At 35.1% G+C, this 27,770-nt stretch overlaps 1 protein-coding gene across 2 annotated transcripts in view; it reads left to right on the top strand.

Annotated features, from left to right (window-relative positions):
- CCDC172 (coiled-coil domain containing 172) overlaps positions 1-27,461 on the top strand; it is a 56,513-nt gene extending 29,052 nt beyond the window's left edge. The window contains exons 6-9 of one of the 2 annotated variants that reach the window (XM_033181684.1): positions 4,386-4,487; positions 5,156-5,258; positions 25,513-25,600; positions 26,741-27,461. In XM_033181684.1, the coding sequence (XP_033037575.1) occupies positions 4,386-4,487; positions 5,156-5,258; positions 25,513-25,600; positions 26,741-26,776 (329 nt within the window). In that variant the 3' untranslated portion in view covers positions 26,777-27,461. The remainder of the gene's footprint in view (positions 1-4,385; positions 4,488-5,155; positions 5,259-25,512; positions 25,601-26,740) is intronic. The other variant, XM_033181691.1, reaches the window with a different exon arrangement.
- Positions 27,462-27,770: the final 309 nt, after the last annotated feature.

The following is a 27,770-nucleotide window of genomic DNA, read 5'->3' as shown; positions in this document are numbered from 1 at the left end:
TGATCTTGTATATAGAAACCATAAGGAATCTACTGGAAAACTATTAGAGCTAATAAACAAGACCAGGCATGGTGGCTCATGCCTGTAATCCCAGCACTTTGGGAGACCAAGGTGGGTGGATCACTAGGTCAGGAGATCGAGACCATCCTGGCTAACATGGTGAAATCCCATCTCTACTAAAAATACAAAAAATTAGCCAGGCGTGGTGGTGGGCACCTGTAGTCCCAGCTACTCAGGAGGCTGAGGCAGGAGAATGGCATGAACCTGGGAGGTGGAGCTTGCAGTGAGCCAAGATCGCGCCACTGCACTCCAGCCTGGGCAATAGAGTGAGACTCTGTCTCCCAAAAAAAAAGAATAGATGTGTACATCCACCTCTAGCATACACAAAAATTAACTCAAAATGGATCAGACACTTAAATGTAAGAGCTAAAAATGAAAAACTCTTACAAGAAAATACAGGTGTAACTTTTCATGAGCTTGGATTAGGGAATGGTTTATTTTAGATATGCACAAGCAATAAAGTGTAGATAAATTGGACTTCATCAAAGTTAAAAACTCTTGTGTTTCAAAGGATACTATCAAGGAAGTAAAAAGATGACCACAAAATGGGAGAAAATATTTGCAAATCAGATGTAAGGGACTTGTATCCAGAACATATTAAAAACTCTTACAACTTAATAAAAAGATAACCCAATTTAAAAATGGACAAAGGAATTAAATAGACATTTCCCAAAAAAGCTATACAAAGCCCCTTCCAGTAGGGGCTTGTCTTCCAGGACAATACGTGGAGGAGAAAGACAGTGGCATTGATAATCCTGACCTTGTGTAGGCCTAGCCTAATTATATGTGTTTGAGTCTTATTTACAACAAAGTTTAAAAAGAAAAAAATATTTTTATACAACTGTACGACATATTTTTTTGAGCAGCATGAAAAGTTGCTCACATTATTAGTTATGAGGGAAAGGCAAATCAAGACCGCAGTGAGATCCCACTAGTGTGGCTATAATAAAGGTGGACAGTAGTAGTGTTGGCAAGAATATGGAGAAATTGGAGAAATGTAAAATGATGCAACTGCTTTGGAAACAGTTTGGCCATTTCTCAAAGCATTAAACCTAGAGTTACTATCTGATTCAGTGATTCCACGTCTAGATATTTAAGACAATTGCAAACATGTCTACACAAGACCTTGTAAAGTCATGCACCACATAACGGCATTTCAATCAATAAAAGACCATGTATGACAGTGGTGCAATAAGATTATAATGGAGCTGAAAAAATTCCTATTGCCTAGTGACGTTATGGCACAACATATTACATGTTTTTGCAATTGTAGTGTAAACTAACCTATTGTGCTGCCAGTCATATAAAAGTATAGCACATACAATTATGAACAGTACATAATATTTGATAAAGATAATAAATTACTGTATTATTGGTTTATGTATTATTATACTTTTTATAATTATTAGAGTATATTTCTCCTACTTATTAAAAAAAAAGTTAACTGTAAAACAGCCTCAGGCAGGTCCTGTAAGAATTATTCTAGAAGGCATTATCATAGAAGATGACAACTCCGGGCCAGGCTTGGTGGCTCACGACTAATCCCAGCACTTTGGGAGGCCAAGGCAGGCAGATTGCCTGAGCTCAGGAGTTCGAGATGAGCCTGGGCAACATGGTGAAACCCCGTTTCTACTAAAATACAAAAAATTAGCCAGGCATGGTGGCATGCACCTGTACTCCCAGCTACTTGGGAGGCCAACACAGGAGAATTGCTTGAACCCAGGAGGTGGAGGTTGCAGTGAGCCGAGATCATGCCACTGCACTCCAGCCTGGGTGACAGAGCGAGACTCGTGTCAAAAAAATAATAATAATAATAAAAGAAAATGACAGCTCCATCCATGTTATTGCCCCCGAGGACCTTCCAGTAGGGGCTTGTCTTCCAGGACAAGATGATGTGGAGGTGAAAGATAGTGGTATTGATGATCCTGACCTTGTGTTGTCCTAAGCTAATTGTGTGTATTTGTGTCTTAGTTTTTTACAAAACAAAAGTTTCAGAAGTAAGAAATACTATATTTTACACCTGTACTGTTTATTTGTTTTAAGCTAAGTGTTATTACAAGTCAAAATGTTTTTTTAAAGTTTCTTTAAAAAGTTAAAGAAAGTGAAAGTTAATTTATTATTGAAAAAAGAAAAATATTTTTAAAGTAGTGTAGCCTAAGCATAGTGTTGGTAAAGTCTAGAGCAGTGTACAGTAATGTCGTGGGCCTGTGCATTCACTCACCACTCACTCACTGACTCACTCAAAGCAACTTCCAGTACTACAAGCTCCATTCATGGTAAGTATCTTACACAGGAGTACCATTTTTTATCTTTTATACTGTATTTGTGCTGTACCTTTTCTAGGCTTAGATATGTTTAGATACACAAATGCTTATTACTGTGTTCCAGTTGCCTCTAGTGTTCAGTACAGTACATGCTGTATAGGTTTGTAACCTAGGAGCAAATACAGTATAGCCTATGTGTGTAGTAGGCTATCCCATCTAAGTGTGTGTGAGTACACTCGATGTTGTTCTCACAACAATATAATCACCTAAGGACTTACTTCTCAGAACATGTCCCTGTTGTCAGACAACACGTGGCTGTACGTGAATGTTCATAGCATTATTCATCGGAGCGAAAAAGTGGAAACAACCCAAATGTCAATCACCTGAGGAATCCAAAAACAAAATATGGGCCTATCTATGCAGTGGAATTATATTCAGGCATCAAATAAATGAAACACTGACACATGCTACAAAAGAAAGGGTAGTCCTTGCCATCATTATGCTAAGTGATAGAAGCCAGACGCAAAAGACCACATACTGTATGATTCCATTGTTGTGAAATGTCCAGAATAGGCAAATCTGTATAGACAGAAAATAGATTGGTGGTTGCCTAGGGCTGGCAGAGCTAGGGGAAATTTGGAGTGACAGGTATGGGGTTTCTTTGGTGGGGGGAGTGAAATGTTCCAAAATTGTATAATGGCAATTGGATGCACATATCTGTGAAAATACTAAATCCCAATGAATTGTACACTTTAAAAGGATGAATTATGTGGTATGTGAATTACATCAATAAAAATTGTTTGTAAAAGGAACCAAAGGGGCTCTAAAAGTTAGAAAATACAATATCTGGGCCAGGTGCGGTGGCTCACACCTGTAATCCCAGCACTTTGGGAGGCCAAGGCAGGCAGAACACGAGGTCAAGAGTTCGAGACCAGCCTGGCCAACATGGTGAAACCACATCCCTACTAAAAAATACAAAAATTAGCCAGACGTGGTGGAAGTGGGGAGGAGGAGGAGAAGGGGGGAGGGAGGGGGAAGGGAGGGGAGGGAAGGAAGGGAGGGAGGGAGGAAGGAAGGAAGGAAGGAAGGAAATCAATCTGATATGAAAAATTTCCTGAAAGAGATTAAGGGCAGATCAGAGGCTGCAGAAGAAGAGACCAGTGAATTTACAGATAACTTTAAAAATTGAAGCACAGAAGGAAACAAAAGACTTCAAAAAACTACAAAGCTCCTCACAGACATGTGGAACAATATAAAATAATCTAATAGATGTGTAAGTGGAGTTCCAGAAATTATGGCAGAAGACAAATAATATTTGAAAATTTAGGAGATATGAGTCTTAAAGGATGAGTTGGGATTTGTCATGAGAATAAAGGGAGCAAGGGCATTTTAAGTAGAAGAAACAATGTTAGCAATATTGTGAAAGCTTGTAGCCATATTGTGAGTACTATGCAATGTCATTTTAAATGTGTTTTAGTTATGAAGGATATTTCTTATTTGGAACTTTATTTCACTAAGTAATATTACATATTTTGAATTCTCTTTCGGTAGACTAACCATCTACTAACTTATCTTTTTGTATCCAGCTGGTGATTAATAAGTTCTGGTCAGTTTCTTAAAAAGAGTTACTAGTTGGCCAGTGGAAGCTAGTTGGGGCTTAAAATTAACCATATGCTGCTTAGATTTTTACTACATGAGAAAATGTTAGTAATTGCTGACATGTAAGGCAAAGCCTAAATGCTTAAAATAGATTTTTTGCATTTGTTTATTTTTCTATTTCTTTTTAGAGTTTTTAGGATTGATTTTTTTCTATTTCTGTGAAGAATACCATTGGAATTTTCATGAGGATTGCATTGACTCTGTATATTACTTTGGGTAGTATGGATATTTTAACAATGTTAATTCTTCCAATCCATAGACATGAATATCTTTTCACTTATTTGTGTTGTCTTCACTTTCTTTCATCTATGTTTTATAGATTTTAGTGTACAGGTCTTTTACTTTCTTGGTTAAATTTATTTCTAAGTATTTTATTTTTGATGCTTTTGTATTTGTTTCTAGAAATGAAGTCAATGGAACATGATAGTAGCCAGCTAAATGAACTTCAAAAACAAAAGAGTGAATTGATACAAGAATTATTTACTCTCCAAAGAAAACTTAAAGGTATTACCTTCATGAGTTAGCTTATTTTGCTGATGAATATAGTTATATACACATGGTAAGGGCATATTATTCTTTTAAAATATATTAACCTGTTGTGATATAGTGCTATTGTTGGTACTAAAAAAGAAATAGGTAAAACAGTCATCAGTGTGAGATCTGGTATTTTCAATGTCGCAAATCTTTTTTTTTTTTTTTTTTTTTTGAGACGGAGTCTCACTCTGTTGCCCAGGCTGGAGTGCAGTGGCCGGATCTCAGTTCACTGCAAGCTCCGCCTCCCAGGTTTACGCCATTCTCCTGCCTCAGCCTCCCCAGTAGCTGGGATTACAGGCGCCTGCCGCTTCGCCCGGCTAGTTTTTTGTATTTTTTTTAGTAGGGACGGGGTTGCACCGTGTTAGCCAGGATGGTCTTGATCTCCTGACCTCGTGATCCGTCCGTCTCGGCCTCCCAAAGTGCTGGGATTACAGGCTTGAGCCACCGCGCCCGGCCACAAATCTTTTAAAGATCTTTTTTGTGCATGTAATTGTTACATTAAAGTAGAAAATAAAAATCATTAGTATATAAATTTTATATGAACGCACCAAAAATTAGAGTATTTTTCTTATGAGTGAATAAAGGTAATCTTTATGTTTAATTTTCAAAAGATTGCAACTATTTTTTAACTTGTTTAGTTTTTGAAGATGAAAAGAATGAATCCATTTGTACTACCAAACATCTAGAGGCAGAAAAAATAAAAATCAATGAAAAGCCTCAAAATGACGCAGAATGCTTAAGGTAAGAGTTTCCTATTATATTTTGGCATAAATCAGGTAATTTTTCAAGTTAAATAGATTTCGGTATAAAGCTAAGTGCGTCAATTATTAATTTAAGGTTCCAGATGAAGACATTATTTTCTTCTCTGTGTATTCTGATGCGTGCTAATAAGGAAACACTTCAGGGGCTAGAAAGTGCTACACATAAGTTCATGATGCATTGGGTTGATGATTGATAATAGTGAAATTAATTTTATCTTTTCTTGAGACTCAGTATTTTTCACATCCCAAGAGATGAGACAACTCTCCTTTCTGTTATTCCTAACTTTTGGCGGCAAATGATTGAAATTACTTTTCATCTTTCTAGATTCCAGCAGTGTGAGGAAATCAGACTGCTATTTTACTTGACATTTGTTTCTCTGGTTTTGTTCTTAAAAAGTGAAAATGTATTTTCTGTATGAATTATTTAGATGACTTTTGTGCATTTGGATAATAAATGTATGATATTTGAAATTACATAGTCATAAACAAGGAGAAAAGACCTCAAGTTTTAAAATTTGACTCTCATTAATTAACAGTTTAGTGTTACCTTTGCTGGCTTAATTTTAAAGAAGTTCCTGTACTTTCTAGGTTTCATATAAGAAAAGAAACCTCATTACTGGATCTATGAAGAAGCAAAAGAAGGCTTCTTTCACATAAATTGTATAGGAAATATGTCCTCTAGAGCTGAACAAATGCTTCATATTAGCAGTGTATTACCTTAGGCAGTAATTTTAGTAGATTGTGAGAAAATATTTGCAATTTAATTTTATATTAAGTTTTATAAGCATAAAATATCAATCTCTGGGGTGATATGTGTGATGCAAAATGGGTTTCAATAATGACAATCTGCTCATTGATTTTTTTGCACTTTTAAAAATGGTGATGCCTACTGGTATCATTAGTTAGTAGTGTGAGGGCTTCCAATCTGAACTCCAGTTTTGTGGGTTTATCACGCAGTCATAAAAATGTGCTCTGGGTTAAAATTAAACACACAAAGTCTGTTAGAGAATGCTTTTTCCTTCACAAATGATGACTTAGGAAATTTGGATAAAAAGAAGTATCAGTGCATGTATTTAGTCCATTAATTGCATTTTAGCAGTTATTAAATTAAATGCCAATATTTATCAATTCCTACTTTTCATTTATTGATATGTATACTTAGTTTCCCAATTAGCATGTTTCATAAGTTTTCCCAAGTGTGAAGAGTGAAGTCAAAGTACTGAGTATAAATATTTTAGGAAAGAGGACTATCAGTCTTACAGTTAATGCAATAACAAGAAACTAATGATGTCAAAAAACAATAAGACATTCAGCTTCATCATGAAGGCCAAAATTAAGTTGACTTTGTTATTGAATTTTGGGATAGAATAGTCTTTTTCATCTCTGTGTTCAAATGTATATGGAATTCCATAATAGTTGCATTTCTCTTAATTTCTCAGGTTTGACTTCTAATGGAGTAGATGTTATTTTTATAGCAGGATTTCTCAAACTTGGCCTTGTTGACATTTTAGACCAGATTATTCTTTGTTGTCGGGGGCTGTTCTATGTATTGTGAGATGTTTAGTAGCAACCCTGTCCTCTACCCACTAGATACAGTAGCACTCTGCATTCACCAGTTGTGGCAACCAAAAAAGTCTCCAGACATTGCAAAATGTCCGCTGGGGGAGGGGGTGGCAAAGTCCCCCCAAGCTGAGAACCAGTTTTATTTTAAGGTTATTATGACTTCTATGTTCGTTAACTTTAACCAGTAAGACAGCAATTACAGAGGAAATCCGTAATATTAGTTCATCTCTATGAGCTTATTGTTTCTAGTTTTAGTAATTAGACAACTTTAATACATGTTTTATTTTGTGTATATTGAAATTCTTTTATAATGATTATGGTTCATATTTTAAAGCTTAATATGCCATGTTCAGGTTATTTGTTGGACTCTATCTTGATGTTATCCATTAGTGTAGAGAACCAGTGTTTCACAGTTTAGTGGTCTCTGCTTTAGGTAACCTCTGCATTCACAATGGTTTAATGGTTCACATTCAGAATGATTTAATAGTTTCTGCTTCAGATAATCTGTCTTTATTTATAAGTATCAAGATGTTTGTTTATTTAAAAATTCTGTTTTGAAGAGTAAATGTGTAACTAACACACATTTAAGCAGCTAACTTACAGAATATTGCTATGATTAACACTTAAGCCATAGATTAGGTGAATTCATCAGAGACCTCCCAAAGAGGTGTGACTGATTGATTATGACTGATCTGTTTTTTTTCATATAGTGTAGGGAGAACAGAAATAATAAAGATCAGAGTCTTAAGAGGCAGTAAGCATAGTGGTTAAACCCTTTTGAATCCCAGCTCTCCCTCCTCTTCTGGTTCATCTTTCTTTCAGTCTTTGCATCTTGCACAGTCCAGGGCACATAGTGTTCAATAAATATTTGTTCTGGTAATTGAGTCTACATATAATTGAATTTTCACTACGAAAAGATTAAAGTTCTTCTTCATATATTGTCAGTGTTACTTGAAAAGACATGGTGTATTCTAACCACTGGGATAGTGCCACTTTGGAAGGGATTATTTTCACTCCTGTGTTTTTCTTCAATGTGGAAAAAGCTTTACAAGTTTAATCATGCTGACCTCCCCTTAGTCCCTCATTCTCTTATCCTAATATGGAGAGGAGTGACACAGTCTGATCGGTGAATTTGGAAAAGCGAACTGGGAAATGTGGAGCCCAGCCCCTTTCTTTTCCCTGTCTCTTTGGAACATGGCCTGCCTCAGAGCGTGTTTTCCCACTCTGCTTCTCTATCTCTTAAGTTTTATCATTGCTGGACTCCACAAGAGAAAGCCTGTGGAGTCCACTGCTACCTTTAATGGAGTGAGTTAAGTTAGTCTAATACTGGGGTTTGATATTAGCAAACCCTTTCCTACATATTTAAGCCACATTTTCCAGTGTCTGCTATATCAGTAATAAATGTGGAATTTTTGCATGCTTTCTGCCTTTCTTATTTTTTGATTGGGCAGATTTCAGGCAGGAAAGAAGAGTGTTATATATTGGGCCTCAGTAAACCCCCAAACCTATTCTTCTTATTATTATTATTTGAGACAAAGTCTTGCTCTGTATCCTAGAGCAAGGGATTATAGGCATGCACCACCACACCTGACTAATTTTTGTATTTTTAGTAAAGACAGAGTTTCACCATGTTGGCCAGACTGGTCTCGAACTCTTGACCTCAAGTGGTACACCTGCCTCGGCTTCCCAAAGTGTTAAGATTATAGGCGTGAGCCACCGCGCCTGGCCACAAACCTATTATTTTTTATTATTACCCAACACCAGTGTTACCAAAATGCACAGTTCTTGATCATGATTTTTTTTTATTTACCCCAAATTATAGCATAACAGACAACTTTAAACATTTCAGGAATTTTCTTTCACCACAAAACTTCTTTCTTGTATATCTTGTATTACTGATATTTGTGTTTGTTTAATGCATTAGGAAGCTTGTTTTGGGAATAAATCTGCATAGGCAACAGCATGAGATTTTCTTTCTGAGCACTTAAAGATAGTGTGGTTTTGTTTTAGCACCACAAGACAGGGCAACAACAACAAAAAGAAAAGAAAAAAAAAGATAGTATGGTTTGGGAAGAGCATATTTGCAATGTAAACTGCACAAAAGTTAATATACACCTGCTACAAGAGACTCTAAATGCATTAATGTCATGTGGTAAAGCAGTGCAGTGACCTCTTCAGTGAAAAAGTCATCTAGTTAAGTTGGTCATAGAGGTCACACTGTTGGTCCTTAGACTTGTAAGAAGGCATAAACTCAGTATGGTATTAACGTGTTTTCAAACTCTTTCAAGGATACACAGATAAATATGTATGTTTACACATGTATATATTTTTTATTTTACTATATATATATTTAAATTTTGAGAATAGCCTATGTTGATTGAATAAAAATTTAAACACTCCAAAGATGTGAAGTGTCAAAATCTCCGTTTTCATACCCTTGCTCTGACACCCCTAAGTGTGACCACTGTTAAAAGTTTGATGTGTATACTGTCAGAATTTATTTCTGTTTGTGTGACATGTACATAGGTATGTCTGTGTGTGTTTAGCAAAAATGGGATTATGGATCACACTTACTGGTCTGCAGTTAGTTTGATTATTTATCAAAATGTAAACGTTTTCATTTTAGTTTGTACTAATCTTCATTCTTTTTAATGCCATTATATGGAGATGCCATGTTTATGTAACCAGTCTCTCATTAATAGATGTACAAGATAGTTTCTAAATATTCATAATTAGGCACACTTTTATAAATGTATCCTTAAATACTTGCAAGAGTCTTTCTGTAACATTATTTAGAATAAGCAGCATTTAGTAGAGTAATATGAATTGTTATCCAGTCTCCATTTGTAAAATAGTCTACATTATCTTTGCTCTTTGTTTTCATCAACAAAAAAGCTCAAAGTAGATAAGAGTAACAAGATCTCAGTTCTACAGTGTCTTCAAAATATTAGTCAAATAGTTGTGTATCTGTGCCCTACCTATATCATCTCCATCTTTTTAACATTTATAAAATATGAGAATCCCCATTTAATTCCAGGATTGTTTTTTAGCTCTATATTTTGCTGAATATTTCTGTTGACTCTGCATCTTTTCTAGTAAAACTTCATCATTTATTCACTAACAGAAGTGTCTCTACAGCATTGATTATGTAGCCTTCAAGCTAATAGAGATCCCCTGTTTTGTGAATCCTTGGCACATACTGTAGTTATTAAGCTTCAAAGCAAATACAGAGAAAATTTTTACGGTAGACTCAATTGATTATTTTAAAAGTTATATTCTGATATAAATGTAACTTTTCCCCTAAATTGTGAAATAATTTTATGATACAAGCCATACAAAATGTTACAGTGATTATTTTCTAAATTCATTGATATCTTTAATATCATACAGATTTCTTTTTTCATTTTCCTGTGTTTGCCTTTATAAATCAACCCCTTTTGGTGTGGGTTTGGGAAGATGACAGAAAATATGTGGTAAAAAAGAGATACCTACCCCAACCAACCCAGGATTCGGAGGAAGGGAAATGCTGGCAGGACCGCTCCCTCTTCTAGCCGTTTTTCCGCAGATTCCTCTGGTCTAGCGTTACACACCTGTGAAGGCTCTTACCTATCGGCTGGTGGCCTGGACTGAAGGAAAGCAGAATTAGAAAACTGATAATTCTACTATCACACATTCAACTTTCATACCCACTTTCAGAATAAATTATATATGAAATTGGATTACTGATAGTACTTTAAAAAGAGTAATTTTGTGTTTAAATGCCACTAAAATAATTTTATATGAATTAATATAGAGATAGAGAAATAATATGTAAAAAGTCAATCCATAGAAAAACCAGTGGAAAGTAGAAAGAACTACTTATTAAACCTCTAGTGTGATTAAGAAAACCAAAAAGGACAAGATTAATAAATTTAACATACAAGGTTTAGAATTCCGGCTGGACACAGTGACTTACACCTGTAATCCCATCACTTTGGGAGGCCGAGGCAGGAGGATCACGAGGTCAGGAGATCAAAACCATCCCAGCTAACACAGTGAAACTCCGTCTCTACTAAAAATACAAAAAATTAGCCAGGTGTGGTGGCGGGCACCTGTAGTCCCAGGTACTCGGGAGGCTGAGGCAGGAGAATGGTGAGAACCCAGGAGGCAGAGCTCCCAGTGAGCCAAGAAAGTGCCACTGCACTCCCGCCTGGGCAACAGAGCGAGACTCTGTCTCAAAAGAAAAAAAAAAAATTAGCTGAGGGCGGACGCCTGTAATCCCAGCTACTCAGGAGGCTGAGGCAGGAGAATCTCTTGAACCCAGGAGGCGGAGGTTGCAATGAGGAGAGATCACGCCATTGCACTCCAGCCTGGGTGACAGGAGCAAGACTCGGTCTCAAAAATAATAATAATAATAATAATAATAATAATAAAAGACGTAAAGTTTCCTGTGTCAATAAAAGTCATCAAGATTAAATGGTAAACTGGAATAAAATTATAGTCATTATGATAAAGGATAACAGCTTATTAAAAAAACAACTGATAAAAATCCATTAGAAAACATTAAAGTAATGGTTCTTTATCCATGCATTTATGAAACATGCATTAAACACCTACTTTGTACCGTATAATATGCTAGTTGCTGGGGATACCAAAATGAGTAAGACAATGTAATTGAGCTATGCTATCAATGAAATGCAAATTAAAACCACTAAATATTATTTATTCTGTCAGTTTTTGAAAGACCAAATGATCATCATCAAAACTGGCAAGTGTGTGCTACAGAGATGACCTATACATGGCTGGTAGCAGTATACATGCTTAGATGTATTTGGAATGAAATTTAATACATACAAATTATTATAAGCATCTTAAAATGTTTATGCCATTTGACCCAATAATTCCTTTTATGAGCTCTATTCTAGGAAGACAATGCTAAGTACAGAAGAAGCTTTATGCTCACAAAGGTGTTCATAGTGATGTTATTTATGGTAAAAAAAAAAAAAATGGGAACAACTGAAATGCCCTACTATAAGAAATGATTATTGTTAATTAATGGTGTAACCAGTGGGATTGCTACATATTTATCTTAAATAGTATTAATTGGTATGCAATTAATGGTTAACTGGGGGAAATCTATAGAACAGCATTGAGCACACACACAAATACACACACACAAAACCAAAACTAGGAAGCACAATTGTATAATCACTTCTATGAAAACTAGAGACTGCAATGAAATATACATACATTTTAACAGTATTGCATTTGAGCACTAGGACTTTGGGTGAAATCTGTCCTTTCTACTTTAAATAGTAGTGTGTACAATTCTGTAGCTAAAATGAGTATGTTGTTAGTTAAGGGTTTCCTATGTCTCTGAGAGATAACTGAAAAAAATTTATAATGATGCAGGAAATTATAAAAATACATGGAACACAAGTTTTTCTAAACTAATTAGCAATGTTGGCCTATCATGGTCATTATTTCATGAGTTGGAGAAAGGTGACAATAACCAGTGCAAAGTGCCCTTAGTTCGGTAAGTGAGGGAAGTCCTTCTTGACTCCTGTAGGCAATCAGTCTATGCACTGAAGCATGAGATCTACTTACCATTATATTGCTTTGGCTAGCTGCAAATGTATTAATATTCATGCTATTATCATCTGGCCTCTTTTGAAGCTAGCAACAGCAATCTTTTCTTTAAGTGCAGATCTAAATTCTACAGCTTGATTATAAGCTAAATAGGGAAATACTTCCTATAATTTGCTCTGAATGCCCTCCTTAATTTCAGCAGTCTCTCATTCCTATTTTTAGTTAACTAAATGGGTGAGTGGTCACCACCTAATTCTGATAGGCATGAGAAGTCACACAGAACCTGTAGTCAATTTGAACTGAAGAGGTGGATGAGCACGTGTTGATGGAATGGTGGGAATATCTCTACCATTTTATTTGAAAAATAAATTTATTAAAATGAAGGCTTATGTACATTTCAATAGCAGCATCCATAGTATATTGTAACTCTCCATTTAACTTTCCACTTACTCTTTAAAAATATTTATTACAAGGGTTTTTATACATGTGTAAATATCTGATGCTTAAAATTAGTCACTTGTTATCTTTCCTTTTTAAGCATTCCTTTAGGTTTCTCATTTACTATTAAATTCCTGAAAGTTCAGACAGAACACAATGAACTTCAATATACATATGTGCTGCATAGTGATATTTCAGTCAGCAGCATATCACATATCTAACAGTGGTCCCATAAGATTATAAGACTGCACTTTTTATTCCACCTTTTCTGTGTTTAGATACACACATACTTGCCATTGTGTTCCAGTTGCCTACAGTATTCAGTACAGTAACATGCAGTACAGGTTTGTAAACTATGAGCATAGGCTATACTCTGTAGCCTAGGTGTCTGGTGTGCTATCCAATCTAGGTTTGTGTAAGTTCACTCTATGATGTTTATACAATGACAAAATCACCCAACTATGCATTTCTCACAATATATTCCTGTTGTTTAGCGATTATGACTGAATAGGGTATTTCACCATCCACCCTTATTATAAATATTATGTTTTTATTCCCCAGTGGTCCTCAAAATAATATATGTAAACTATATGTAATTTCTAAAGTATACAAATATAATGAGCACCTGTGAACTAAATATGAGCTAAATATGAGCTAAAAATGATTGTCCATGAAATAAACTAGAATATTACCAATAACTTGCATTAGCTATGGCTTCTCCTTTATCCCATACTCCCTTCATTACCCCAGATATCATTGATGTCCTATATTGTATTCATTTTCTTGTGCGTGTCGTTCTATAATGTGATTCATTATATAATTTGAATTATTGTGTATATATAATTTTCTTTATTGTATTATATAACTAACTTTAGTTTACTGTATGCATTTATCATCTGTATATACATGCACAATCTATTGGTTATTTTTATTTGTTTTTGAGTTGTGTAAAAATTATACTATCTGGGACTTATATTTTATTCAATGTTTTTTCTAAGATTTACCCACGTTGGTGAGTGTAGATGTGTGCTCTGGGCACACATCTAGTCTCTTTTTAATGGACATTTGGTTTGTTTCCAGATTTTTGCTGTCACCAGCAGTGCTGCTGTGTACATGCTGGTGCACATATGCAAGAGTTGTTCCAGGATAGATGCCTGTTGGAATTGCTGAGTGTAGGGCATGTGAATGTTGAACTTCACGAGATGACGAAAGACTATTTTCCAGTGTGATTAAGCCAGTTTATATTTTCATTAGCACATTATGAAATTTCCTGTTGATCTCCACCCCTGTCAGTGCTTTTTAAAGACTTTTTAGTTTTTGCCAATCTTGTGGACATAAGATGGTATTTCATGGTCTCTAATGGCCTTGTACTGACTACATATGTGATCGAGCATCTTTTGTGTTTGCTTATGACCCATGCATTTTTTTTTTTCTGGAAAGTGACTATTATTTTTCTACTAGATTGTTTGAGTAATTTGTCTTTTTCCTATTAATTTCCAGAAGTTTTAAATATTTGGTCTTTCAATAGTTGTGAATTTTGTCTGTTAACGAATTAAAAATATCTTCTCCAAGTTTATGGGGTTTTGTTGTTTGCTTTAGGCTGTTCTAGTTGAAGAGTTCCTACTTTCACTGTGGTTGAAATTTTTAATCATTTTTTATAGTTAGCATTTTTGTTTCTTGGTTAACAATATTCTATTGTGTATTTCAAAATAGTCACAAGAGAGGATTTTGAATGTTCTCATACATTGATAAAGTAATGATAAATGTATGAGGTGATGGATATGCAAAATACCCTGATTTGACTGTTGCACATTGTATACATGTATCAAAACATCATACTGTATCCAAAAAATATGTGCAATTATTATGTCAGTTAAAAACAAAATTAGAGGCTGGGCGCGGTGGCTCATGCCTGTAATCCCAGCAGTTTGGGAGGCCGAGACGGGTGGATCATGAGGTCAGGAGATCGAGACCATCCTGGTTAACACGGTGAAACCCCATCTCTACTAAAAATACAAAAAAATTAGCTGGGCGTGGTGGCGGGCGTCTGTAGTCCCAGCTACTGGGGAGGCTGAGGCAGGAGAATGGTGTGAACCCAGGAAGCGGAGCTTGCAGCCTGGGCGACAGAGCGAGATTCTGTCTCAAAAAAAAAAAAAAAAAAAAAAATTAGAAAATTAACAAACAGGAAATTTAACATTGGTACAGTACTGTTACCTAATAGTCTATATTAGTATTTCCTCTGTTATCTTAATAGTGTTCATTGTAGTTACTTTTCTTCTTTCTTTTTCACTTCTTTTCTGTCTCTTTCTTGTCTTCTTTCCCTTCCTCCTCTCTCTCTCCTTCTTATACCTGGGAACCAATTGAGGATTACAAATTATGTTTTCTTCTAAGCTCTTTTATTCAAGAACAATTCCTCTCCTTTCATTAAATTGACACTTTTTCTGAGGTGTCAAGGCTGGTTGTTCTATAGAATGTTCTTCAATTTGTACTTATTTGTTCCTTTGAGATTATATGCAAGTTAAATTTTTTTGGCAAGAATATCATGTAAGTGATATTGTGTCTTTTTCAGAGCGTTATATCAGGAGGCACATAATGTCAGTTAGCTTCATTTTTGGTAATGCTAAGTTTGAGCCCTTAGTTGAGATTGTGTCTGCCAGATTTCTCTGGTGAGAAAGCACTATTTTTCCATTGGTAGTACTAAGTAATATATAGGATGATCCTTTGATACCTTGTACATATCCTTTCCCCAATAACCCTTCTCTCTATCATTTATTATCCACTAATGATTCCTCCTTGAATCAGTTATTACAGTGGTGACTGCAAAATGGTAATTTCTGATCATGGCATTCTTTATTTATTTATTTATTGGTAAAATTCTTTTAAAAAGAGGTTTCCTTTTCCCCTCCTTCCCCCACTCTTTTTATTTCTTCTTTTAAAAAAAATTCTCTCTGTACTCATGCACCTTTTAAAGTTACATGTGTAACTGTAACATTACTGTTATTATTATTTTTGATACCCCAATTGTCCCAAATTTGGCCAGAGGCAATCCCTCTGAAATTGATTTCTGTGTGGTTTTTTAAAAACCACATTCTTTCTGGTGCAAGAAGGGGTTCCAGGCTCTTCTTATACAGACCTCCCTCAATCCTGGAACCAATTATTTTTGTCAAGAAGCCCTATTATCTTTGAGTTGGGAGTAGTATTTAGAAACTCAGACCACCTTACTAGATGTGCTCATTGCTACTGAATATCATTGCTTCTAAGCAATTTAAGTGGACAGAACTAAAATTACCATTTTTAAATGGTAAATTTACACAATCTCCTCCAACTCAAATCCACAATGACTGGTTTTTCTTCTCCTCCCTCCATTCTGTGTGTATATCTTCTTTCTAGTTAAAACTCTGGTTCTCAATTATATCAATGTAATTATTAATATCCTAACTCCTACAAATATCACAAAATAATTTTAGAATTACTAGCCGTGTACCCCCACTAACAACAAGCCTACTAAATAAAATATGAGATTCCTCTGTAATTCTTAGTGCCTTACTACACATCCCACTGAGGGTGTATAGACTATTGTGTTCAAAAAATCACTTTAATTCTTTTTTATTTTTTCCTGTGATTACAAATTTGAAATGCAGTTAGGTTTATGCATTTCTATTTGTGTTTAACTCAAGTGTTCTTTTCATCTAACTTTAGGGCTCTTTTTCTCAGCTTTATTGATTGAATTTTATTTGATAAGTAAAACATCAGCATAATTCAAGAGCAAAAGTATATAAAAAGATACATCCAGAGACATTTCATTCCATTCTCTATCCTGCTGCATTTTCACTCACTGCTGTAGGTTACCGTTTTTGCTAGTTTTTGATTCATCCTTCCTGTGTTTCTTTTTCCAAAAATAAACCGATATTTAATAATATATTCTCATATCCCTTTCTCTTTCACAAACGTTAACACATTGTATATAGTCTTTTGTATCTTTCTGTTTAACAATATATCCTGTAATTCATTTATAATAGTTAAAAGAGATTATCTTCACTTTTATAGCTATATAATACTTCATTGTAATAGGTGTACTACAGTTTATGCAACCAATCTCATATGAATAGACACATTGTTTCCAATATTTTGTGATTACAAATAATGCTGCAATAAATAATCTTGTGTATATGCTGTTTTGTATTTATACAGTATCTTACTGGATATGGAGTGGCAGTGTCAAAGGGAAAATGCAAATGTAGTTTTGTTGGATCTTGCCACATTCTCCTCCATTGAGGTCTTACCATTTTGAATTTCCTCTGGCAATGTTTGAGCACAATTTTTTCGCATAATCTTGCCAAAAGCGTTTGTTGTCAAGTTTTTGAAGTTTTGCCAGTGTGATAGATGAGAAACAATATTCCTGTGTAGTATATTTGCAACTCTTTGTTATGAGTGAATTTGAGTGTTTCTTTATGCCTTTAAGGACTATTTGTAAAAAAATTTTTTAACTACCTCTGTATGACTTTTTCCTATTTTTCTATCAGGCTTTTGGCCTTTTTTTGTCCCTGATTAGAAAATTTATTTATATATTATGGAGGTTAGTCCTTTATCTGTGACATATGTGGCAAATATTTTCTTACGGCTTATCATTTATCTTTGAACTTTACTTATGGTGGTTTTTGCTACACAACCTTTTAAACATAATTGAATTTAATACTCTTTTCTTTTATTGCATTTGTGTTTTGAGCCATAGTTTAAAAGTCTTTACCTACACCCAGTTTATCAAATAATTTATTGATGCTTTCACTTTGACCTTCTATGGTTTCATTTTTTACATTTAAATCTTTGATCCATTTCTAGGGTATTCTTATATATGCTGTGTAATGTAGATCCAATTTTAGCTTTGGCAGTCCATTTACATCCATTTGCAAATGACTATCCAGTTTTCTCAACCCAATTTAATGAAAAGTCTATCTCTTTTTCCGAGTGGTTTGAGGTGTCACCTCTATTATCTACTAGATTTCCATTTGTACTTGACTCTGTCTGCCTTCTACTATATCCTACTGTTCCATTTATATGCCAGTATTGCACTGTTTTAATTATAAAAGATAAATAATAGGATTTAGTGGTTGGTGGGGCTAGTCACTCCTCTTTGTTTTTTCTTTCTCAGGGCTTTCCTAAAAAGAAAAATGTTAAAGAACCTTACTTGAATGTTTATTTTTTCCATATAAACTTTAGGATCAATTTGCCTAGCACCAAGGAAAAAATGTGTATTTTTATCAGGATCATATTCAATCTGATGTAATGTAGAAATAATTAACATTTTTATGATGTCCTATGAAACAAAAAGTCTTGTTAGTTATTATTGATGAAAATGAAGGCTATGTTTGTATGCTAATTTTATATCTTGTCACCTTACAAAATTATTTTATTATTTGAATTGCTTTCTTTCATTGATATTTTTGAATTTTCAGTTATGTCATATTACCTGAAAATTAAAATAACTTTATTTTGTCTCTCAAACTCTTGTGCCTCTAATTATTTTCTCTAGACTAATTTTAATGACCAGTTTTTCAAACTTAATGCTAAAAAGTAATAAAGGTAATGGGCATCCTTATTCCTGACCTTAAGGAGATTGACTCTAGTGTTTCCCCAGCAATAAGATGCTTACTTTGGGATTGACATATGTATTTTTTTATTGGTTAAAAACATATCTATTAATTCTGATTTTATTGAAAATTTTTTTATCAGGGATAAGTTTTAATATTTTAAACACCCTTTCAGTACCTCTGAAGATAATCATTTTATTTTTCCCTTGGAAATATTAATATGGCCAATTATATTAATGAATTTGTAATATTTAACCATACATTAATTCCTGGAACAAATCCTAATAGATTGCAGTATATTATTTACTTAATGTGGTATTGGATTCTTTTTACTAATATTTTATTTATAATTTTTGCATTAGTATTCATAGACGTGTATGTGTGTGTATATGTATTCACTATCTTGATCAGGTCTGGTATTAATGTTATGCTTGCTTCAGGAAAAGAAATTCACTGTTTTCCTTGTATCTTTATATTTTAGATGAATTTATGTAGTTTTTGGATTATCTGGTGTCTCAAAGTATTTTTGCTTTTTGTTCATAATACAGTTTTTAAAAAACTCCATCAGCAAAACAGAACAAAAACTTTCTTCATTTCAGCTATGGTTATTGGGTGAGAAATAGACAAATTTGCAGGGGCTGTGAATTTAAAGACAAGGAGGAATCAAGAAATGGAAACGAAAAGCACTGGAAAGACAAAAAGAACATCATTAAGCCACAAAACGCCGCAACTGTCTCTCCCCAAAAGATAAGAGAGCCGTTGATTGAAACAGACTTCTTCCGCCCTGCAGAAGCCATTACTTTCAACTGTGAGGCCTCCGACCTTTCCTCAGTGTTTCCCCACATGGGGAGGACTTTCACTTTCTGAAGGTCATTTAATCTGTGTTTCATCACCCTTAGGCACCCTTTTTCGGTTCTTCTCTCTACCATTGAATTCTTACTTAACTCTTTCTGCATTGGTGTAGGCTTCAGAGCCTACGTTGGATGTTTATTTCCCTACTGACATGTAATTTCAAGTTTTGCAAAATCCTCTATTTCCTTCTTAGCTTGTATACATAACTTATAGGTGGTTTTATTTGGTTTTCATATTGAGAGGTCTTTTTTACATTATTTTTCCTTTTGGAAACTTAAAAATTTTTAATTAAAAAATTTAATTATTATTTTATAGGAAATTTGACTTCTGTCATTGCCTTTTTAAAAACTTACATACAGTAAATTTACCTTTTAGTATACAGTGAATTGGCAAAAATATTCAGTTATGTAGCCACCACTGTAATCAAGATATAGAATACTTTGATGACCCCAGAATGTACCCTTCTGCCTGTTTATACTCAGTGCCTGCATTCCAGCCCCAGCCCCTGATCTGTTTTCCTAGTTTTGCTTTTTCCAATATGTCATACAAATGGAATAATATACTATGTATCCTCTTCGGTCTGGCTTTTTAGGTTTAGCATAATGTATTTGAGATTATATTGTTTCATATGTCAGAAATAATGTTAGAGAATTCTACAGAAATAATGAAATACTTTAGAGCACAGATACAAGAAGCTCAGAGAGCCCCAAGCAGCATTAAAGAAAAAAGGCAAACATCTATACACATCATATTCGAACCTCTGAAAAACAAAGATAAAGAGAAAATCTGGAAGGAAGGCAGAAGGAGAAAAGACAAAAAGACACATTATATATACAAAGGAATGAAGGTAATAAATATAGAAGACTTCTCATCAGAAATCATGCAAACCAAAGTACAAGGGAATGACATCCCAAAGAGTGGAAGTAAGAGCTGCCAGTTCAGAATTTCAGTGAAATCTCCTTCACAAATGGAGGCAAATACAGATATTTTTAGACAAACTCAAGTTGATTGAATTTCTTGCCAACAGACTACATTACAAAAAAGGGCTGTGTAAGTTTTTCAGAAAGAAGGACTATACCAGATAGAAATTTGGAGCTATGCAAAGAAATAATAAAACTTCAGAAATGGTTCAAATAGGCCAGGCATGGTGGCTTACACCTATAATCCCTGTACTTTGAGAGGCTGAAGTGGGCAGATAGCTTGAGCTCAGGAGTTCGAGCCCCGGAGTTTGAGAACACCCTGGGCAACATAGAGAGACCCCATCTCTACTTAAAAATAAATTAATTAATGAAGATAAATATAAAATTGAAAATGAAAATGAAGGTAAACATAAAGGCCCCTTTTTCACTTTTAATTGATGTAACAAATAAGTCATAAAAGCAAAAAGGAATATATTTTAGGTTTATAGCATATGTAAAAAGAAAAATGTATGATTATGACCGAATAAAAAATGGGAGGGAGAAATTGTAAATAAACTGTTTTAAGTTTCTTATCCTGTAAGTGTAGCAAGTGTTATTTTATTTTTATTTTTTGAGGCAGAGTCTCTCTTTGTCACCCACATGGGAGTGCAGTGGCACAACCTCGGCTCACTGCAACCTCTGCCTGTGGGGTTCAAGCTATTCTCGTGCCTCAGCCACCTTAGTAGCTGGGATTACAGGTGTGTGCCACCATACCCGGCTAATTTTTGAATTTTTAGTAGAGACGGTTTTTTCCCCATGTTGGCCAGGTCAGTCTTGAACTCTTGGCTTCAAATGATCTGCCCATCTTGGCCTCCCAAAGTCCTGGTATTACAGGCATGAGCCACTGTGGTCCGGCCAAGTAAAGCAGTGTTATACTATTTGAAAGTATACAGTAATAAAGTGAAGGTGTGTGTTAACCCAAATGCAAGCATTACAGCTGTTTAAAAATACAGTAGTCCCCTCTTATTTGCAGTTTCTTTCTGCAGTTCCAGTTACCCACTTTCACCCATGGTTCCAAAATATTAAATGAAAAATTTCATAAATAAACAATTCTAAATTGCACACCATTCTGAGTAGCATGATGAACTCCTGTGCAGTTCTGCTCCATTCTGCCCTGGACGTAAATCATCCCTTTGTCCAGTGTATCTGCACTGTATATGCTACCTGCATGCTAGTCACTTCATAGCCATCTGAGTTATCATATCAACTGTTGTGCAATCATAGTCTTTGTGGTAACCCTTATTGCACTTAATGATGGGCCCAAATCACAGGAGTAGTGATGCTGGCAATGCATATATGCCCAAAAGAAGGTGTAAAGTGCTTCCTGTAAGTGAAAAGATGAAAAGTTTTTGACTTAATAAGGAAAGGAAAAAAATTGTATGCTGAGGTTGCTAAGATCTACAGTGCAATAAGATATCTTGAGAGAAAGAGACTACATTCATGTAGCTTTTAGTACAGTATATTGTCATAATTGTTCTATTTTATTATTAGGTATTGTTGATAATCCCTTTCTGTGCCTAATTTTTAAATTACAGTTTATCATAGGTATATATGTATAGGCAAAGTCACAGCATATAGAGGGTTCAGTACTGGCTGCAGTTTCAGGTGTCCACTGAGAGTATTGGAGCATGTAGCCCCCATGGATAAAGGGGGACTACAGTAAGTATAAATAATAAGTCAATAGAGGAGATAAAATGCAATTATTAAAAAAATCCAAAAGCAGGTAGAACGAGAGGGAATGAAAAGAGCAAAGCACAGATAGAACAAATAGAAAATGATTAGAAAAATCTTATATTTTAAATTCAGCCATATGAATAACTATATTAAATGAAAACGGTCTAAATATACCAAGTAAAAGACAGATTATTACATTAGATAAAAGAGTAAGACACAACTATATGGTTTCCACAAGAAACCCACTTTAAATATAAAGATGTAGATAGGTTAAAAAGAGTGGAAAGCAATATCCTGTGCTAGTGGTCTGGAAGTTGTAATTTCTTCATATCCTTATCAACACCTGATATTGCCTGTCTTTCATTTTAGTTATTCTGGTGAATGTTTAATGGTATTTCCTTATGCTTTGCTTTGTATTTCCCGGATTGAGAATGAAATTTAATACCATTTCCTATTTTTATTAGCCATTGGACATTTTATTTTGTGAATAATCTGTAGTTTTGTGAATAACCTGGGTGTAATCTATTGCTTCCTGTCTCTGCTTTTACTTTATAATGGCTTTCCTTGTTGGGTGCTTCATGGAAGTTTGCTGCAAACTCATTGTTCGCAATCTATGAGAAGCCTGTGGGTCTAAATTTGTTAAGGTTTCCTTTAGAGAATATTTTCTTCTTATTACTATACTTTTAGGTTCTGGGGTACATGTGCAGAACGTGCAGGTTTGTTACATAGGTATACACGTGCCATGGTGGTTTGCTGCACCCATCAACCGTCATCTACATTAGGTGTTTCTCCTAATGCTGTCCCTCCCCTAGGCCCCCAACCCCCGACAGGCCCTGGTGTGTGATGTTCCCCTCCCTGTGTCCACGTGTTCTCATTGTTCAGCTCCCACTTATGGGTGAGAACATGTGGTGTTTGGTTTCCTGTTCTTGTGCTGGTTTGCTGAGAATGATGGTTTCCAGTTTCATGCGTGTCCCTGCAAAGGACATGAACTCATCCCATCTGACAAAGGGCTAATATCCAGAATCTATAAAGAACTTAAATTTACAAGAAAAAAACAACCCCATCAAAAAGTGGGCCAAGGATATGAACAGACACTTCTCAAAAGAAGACATTTATGCAGCCAAGAAACATGAAAAAAAGCTCATTATCACTGATCACTACAGAAATGCAAATCAAAACCACAACGAGATACTATCTCACACCAGTTAGAATGGTGATCATTAAAAGTCAGGAAACAGATGCTGGAGAGGATGTGGAGAAACAGGAACACTTTTACACTTTCAGTGGGAGTGTAAATTAGTTCAACCATTGTGGAAGACAGTATGGCGATTCCTCAAGGATCTAGAACTAGAAATATCATTTGACCCAGAAATCCCATTACTGGGTATATACTCAAGGGATTATAAATGATTATAAATCTACTATAAGGACACATCACACATATGTTTATTGCGGCACTCTTCACAATAGCAAAGACTTGGAACCAACCCAAATGCCCATCAATGATAGGCTGAATAAAGAAAAATGTGGCACATACACACCATGGAATACTGTGCAGTCATAGAGAAGATTTTTCTTTTGCATCTGCTGGTATCCAGGAAATGCCACTGATCTTACAACTCCTTCCACTTCCCCTTGAGGGTCAGGGCTCAGCAAAGGTTCAAATCGATCTGTATTTCTCACCTTGTTGCTGGCCCAGGAGTTGCTTAGGTTTGGGAGAGCAATGTTCCTCATATCTCCTCTCAGGGCAGCTTTAACCTCCTAGCTGCCCAATTTCAGCCTCTAGCTTTGTACCTCTTCAATCACAGCTCCTAGCTTTTATGTTTTTCTTTTCAGGAAAAAACATTAGTCCTAATGCCAAAAATGGAAGACTTATTTTTACTATTTTCCACATTAAATACAGGCATAAAATAATTCTTTAAAAATTCCTCAAAGTCCATGCTGATTTGGCAATAAATTTCCAGAGCACATTTATACTCATCAAACTTGTATGATATTAGTACAATTGTTGACTCTTTGTTTAAACTTATTGTTTCTATTGCCTATCGGAGCTGCTTTGAAGGGACCAGAATATACCACCCTGAAATTATGCCACATTTTCTTAAGGATTATCTTGGCAATTGATATTCAATAAGTACAGGAAAAATTCTCTACCCTTTTAGGCTTTATCTGCTTAAAAGTAAGGCATGAGAAGGGTGACACTCTAATACCAGGGAGAGAGGAAGTACTGTTACCATAGAAGACAGAGCCAATACTAAGATGAGTATGCATAAATAGATTTTAATAAAAATAGGCCTTATCTTCCATTACTACACCCATATATTTCCATATAGTGTCGTTCCTTTAAAAGTCTGATAAAAAAGAAAAACCAAAAATACAAAAAAAATCAGTATAAACATTTAATTGGATTTTTCTAGAATCATTTCAAAGTTAATTTCTTATAGTCATAATTCAGAGGACACTGCCTTATGTTGGTTCAAGGCCCCTTTGATTGTTTGCTATGAATCTCCTATTTTTTGGGAAACTGGCCCATTTTCAAGATAGATCACGTGGCACCTAGCTCCAGAAACTCCATTTTGGTCTGATCATGTCAAACGACAGTCTCTCGTAAACTTTACCAACTCCAAACCCTCTTTCCTTCATTAAGAGGGTAATAAACCTGAATCTAACCTCTTCAGTTCTAATCAACCTTTTCTTTTGTGATTCCCAATGCATGTTAATAAAATTTATGTGCTTTTTCATGTTAAAAAATTCAAAATATTCAAAAAATTAAAGACTTAATTGGGGAAAAGAAAGATGTTGCTTTCTCACTCCCAAATTAAGGTATATTTTAATTATGCATGTATATTATAAAGTTATAGTTTAATTTTACATCAAGAAGAAAGCTCAAGGGTCGTTTTTTCCCCTACACTTAAAAGTTTTCAGGTGAGGTTCAGAGAAGCTAAATGTTTCAACTAAGCTTATTCAGTTTGCTAGTGGCCAGGACTCAAACAGATGTTAAGACATAGTACTATATATTTGCTATCCACCAGCTCATGTTGCTCTTTTGGTTATGATAAAATTATTAAATGTCGGCTGGGCATGGTGGCTCATGCCTGTAATCCCAGCACTTTGGGAGGTTCAGGCAGGTGGATCACTTGAGGTCAGGAGTTCAAGCCCAGCCTAGCCAACATGGCAAAACCCCATCTCTACTAAAAGTACAAAAATTAGCTGAGTGTGGTGGCAGGTGCCTGTAATCCTAGCTACTCTGGAGGCTGAGGCAGGAGAATTGCTTGAACCCAGGAGGCAGAGGTTGCAGTGAGTAGAGGTCACACCACTGTACTCCAGTGTGGATGACAGAGCAAGACTCCATCTCAAAAAACAACGACAACAAAAATATTAAATGTCTATTAGTCAGTCTACCTTAATGTCTTTATGAAAATTTTTACCACAAAATTTTATATAATCTTTATGGAATTATAGACAATTAAAATATGCAAATTATTTAGTCCTGAAATTCTGATTATAGAAACTATAAGCTTGTCCCTCTCTGTACAGTAATAAAATTACAGTTTATTATTAAACTAATAGGTGAAATTTTATTTTAAAATAGACTTAAAAAAGAATTAGAACTTTATAAGGAAGATGACATGGAAAGTGTTTATGAAGCTCTCCAAACAGAAATAGAATTTTTGGAGTTGGTAAGTTATCATTGATTGTTTAACTTTTGTTCAGCATTTTTTTACCTACTGGTAAGACTGGTTTTACTGGTGTACAAATCACTGAACTAGTGTTTCATCCCGCTGCAAAAAACAAAAAAGCAATAATGAAGATAACTAAGATCAGGATCTAAATCTATGAAGTGTTTTGAGTTCCTGGAGAGTTAGGTGCTACACGAAGCAAATTATATTCAAAGAGAATATGTATGATTTCAAACTAAGTTAAAAAAAACTTCAGATCTGACCTCATAACATTTCCTTGACTGAAACTGTTATTAGAGGATTAATGCACTGAAGGAAATTTAACTATCATAATGCCTTAAAAGCTTTTTGTTTTTGATAGGCATAAATTATACTTTTATTATATTTGATCCTAAAACTTTCTTATTGCATATTTGTATGATCTCAAAAACCTCGAATTCAATTATTGGAAACGTATTTTCAGATTGTGTAGGTTAAAGCACTTTAAATTGCTTTAACCTCTTACTTTGGTTGTTTATAAAATGACAGTATTTGCTATACTCTGTTTTAGTGAAAGGCACGAATAGATTTAAACTGTCTTAAAATGTAGTTTTAATTTGATACATTGCATGTTGTTACGTGTTTATTTTATGTAAACATTTTCTTGTTCAAAAATGTTTCAATAAGTTATGTTCAATTTATATATATATATATATATTTTTTTTTTTTTTTTTTGAGACGGAGTCTCGCTCTGTCGCCCAGGCTGGAGTGCTGTGGCCGGATCTCGGCTCACTGCAAGCTCCGCCTCCCGGGTTCACGCCATTCTCCTGCCTCAGCCTCCCGAGCAGCTGGGACTACAGGCGCCCACCACCTCGCCCGGCTAGTTTTTTGTATTTTTTAGTAGAGATGGGGTTTCACCGTGTTAGCCAGGATGGTCTCGATCTCCTGACCTCGTGATCCACCCGACTCGGCCTCCCAAAGTGCTGGGATTACAGGCTTGAGCCACCGCGCCCGGCCCAAATTTATATTTTTTATAAAAACATTCAAAAATATAAGAAATGCCTAGAATTTACTGTCATATTAAATTTAGGTACATTTTATGTAATTCTTTTATTAAGAATTTACTTTTCCTCATGAGTAATTACTTTGTTTTCTTTTCAGACATTGGCACAGAAATATCTTCAGGAAAGCAAATAACTTACAGAGAATTGATCAGCCATCTGAGATTTGATCAGAATATCTTAGAATCAAATCTTAGTGATACATATGTGAATGGTACACGTTACAACAGATCCTTGTGGAAAATATGAGGTTTAAAATATTCAAATTGTTAATATCTAGAAATGATGTGTTAGCCCTTTAAGGTAATTTTTGTCTTGTTACTCAAATTTTAAGAGTTCTTCTGTGGTTTGATTTTGTTTCTAAAAGGAAGGAAAAGGAGAAGAAGTAGATACCGTGCTCCCAGGCTTCTTATATGCCCCTGAACCTCAAGCTGTCCTGTTCTTTCTAATCTATATGATTTGGTTTGGATCTGTGTCCACGCCCAAATCTCATGTTGAATTGTGATCCCCACTGTTGGAGGTGAGCCCTAATAGGAAGTGACTGGATCACGCGGGTGGGTTTCTCATGAATAGCTTAGCACCGTTCTTCTTGGTACCGTCCTTGCCATAGTGAGTGAGTTCTCCTGAGATCTAGTTGTTTATTAGTGTATAGCACTTAATCCACTTTGCTCCTGCTGCCACCATATGAGATGTCTCACACCCACTGTGCCTTCAGTCATGATAGGAAAATTCCTGAGGCCTCTCTAAAGGCAGAAGTCACTACTCTTCCTGTACAGCCTGCGGAACCATGGGACAATTAAACCTGCGTTCTTTATAAATTACCCAGTCTCAGGTATTTCTTCATAGCAATGCGAGAACGGACTGATACACTCTACTTTTCGTTTTTTGTTGTAGCTTAGCTTGGGTCCAATGAAACACACATAGGAAGAAACATTCAGTTTATTGGCCCAGTTATGTTGGTGCCACTTCCACTAACAAAGGTGCTTGCTTTCATTGTAATTCTTCTCTAATCATAAAATGTCTGTTGACAGAGTTCCTCTGAGGACCTTCATATATAAAAGTTTTCCTACTTTTCACTGTGTGCCCATAAAGTCTGGGGCACCTGAAGCCATTGTCTGGTTAATGCCAAT

Source organism: Trachypithecus francoisi, unplaced genomic scaffold, assembly GCF_009764315.1.
Source record: "Trachypithecus francoisi isolate TF-2019V2 unplaced genomic scaffold, Tfra_2.0 Contig01579, whole genome shotgun sequence".
NCBI lineage: Eukaryota > Metazoa > Chordata > Mammalia > Primates > Cercopithecidae > Trachypithecus > Trachypithecus francoisi.
This window is presented reverse-complemented; position numbering and strand designations above follow the sequence as displayed.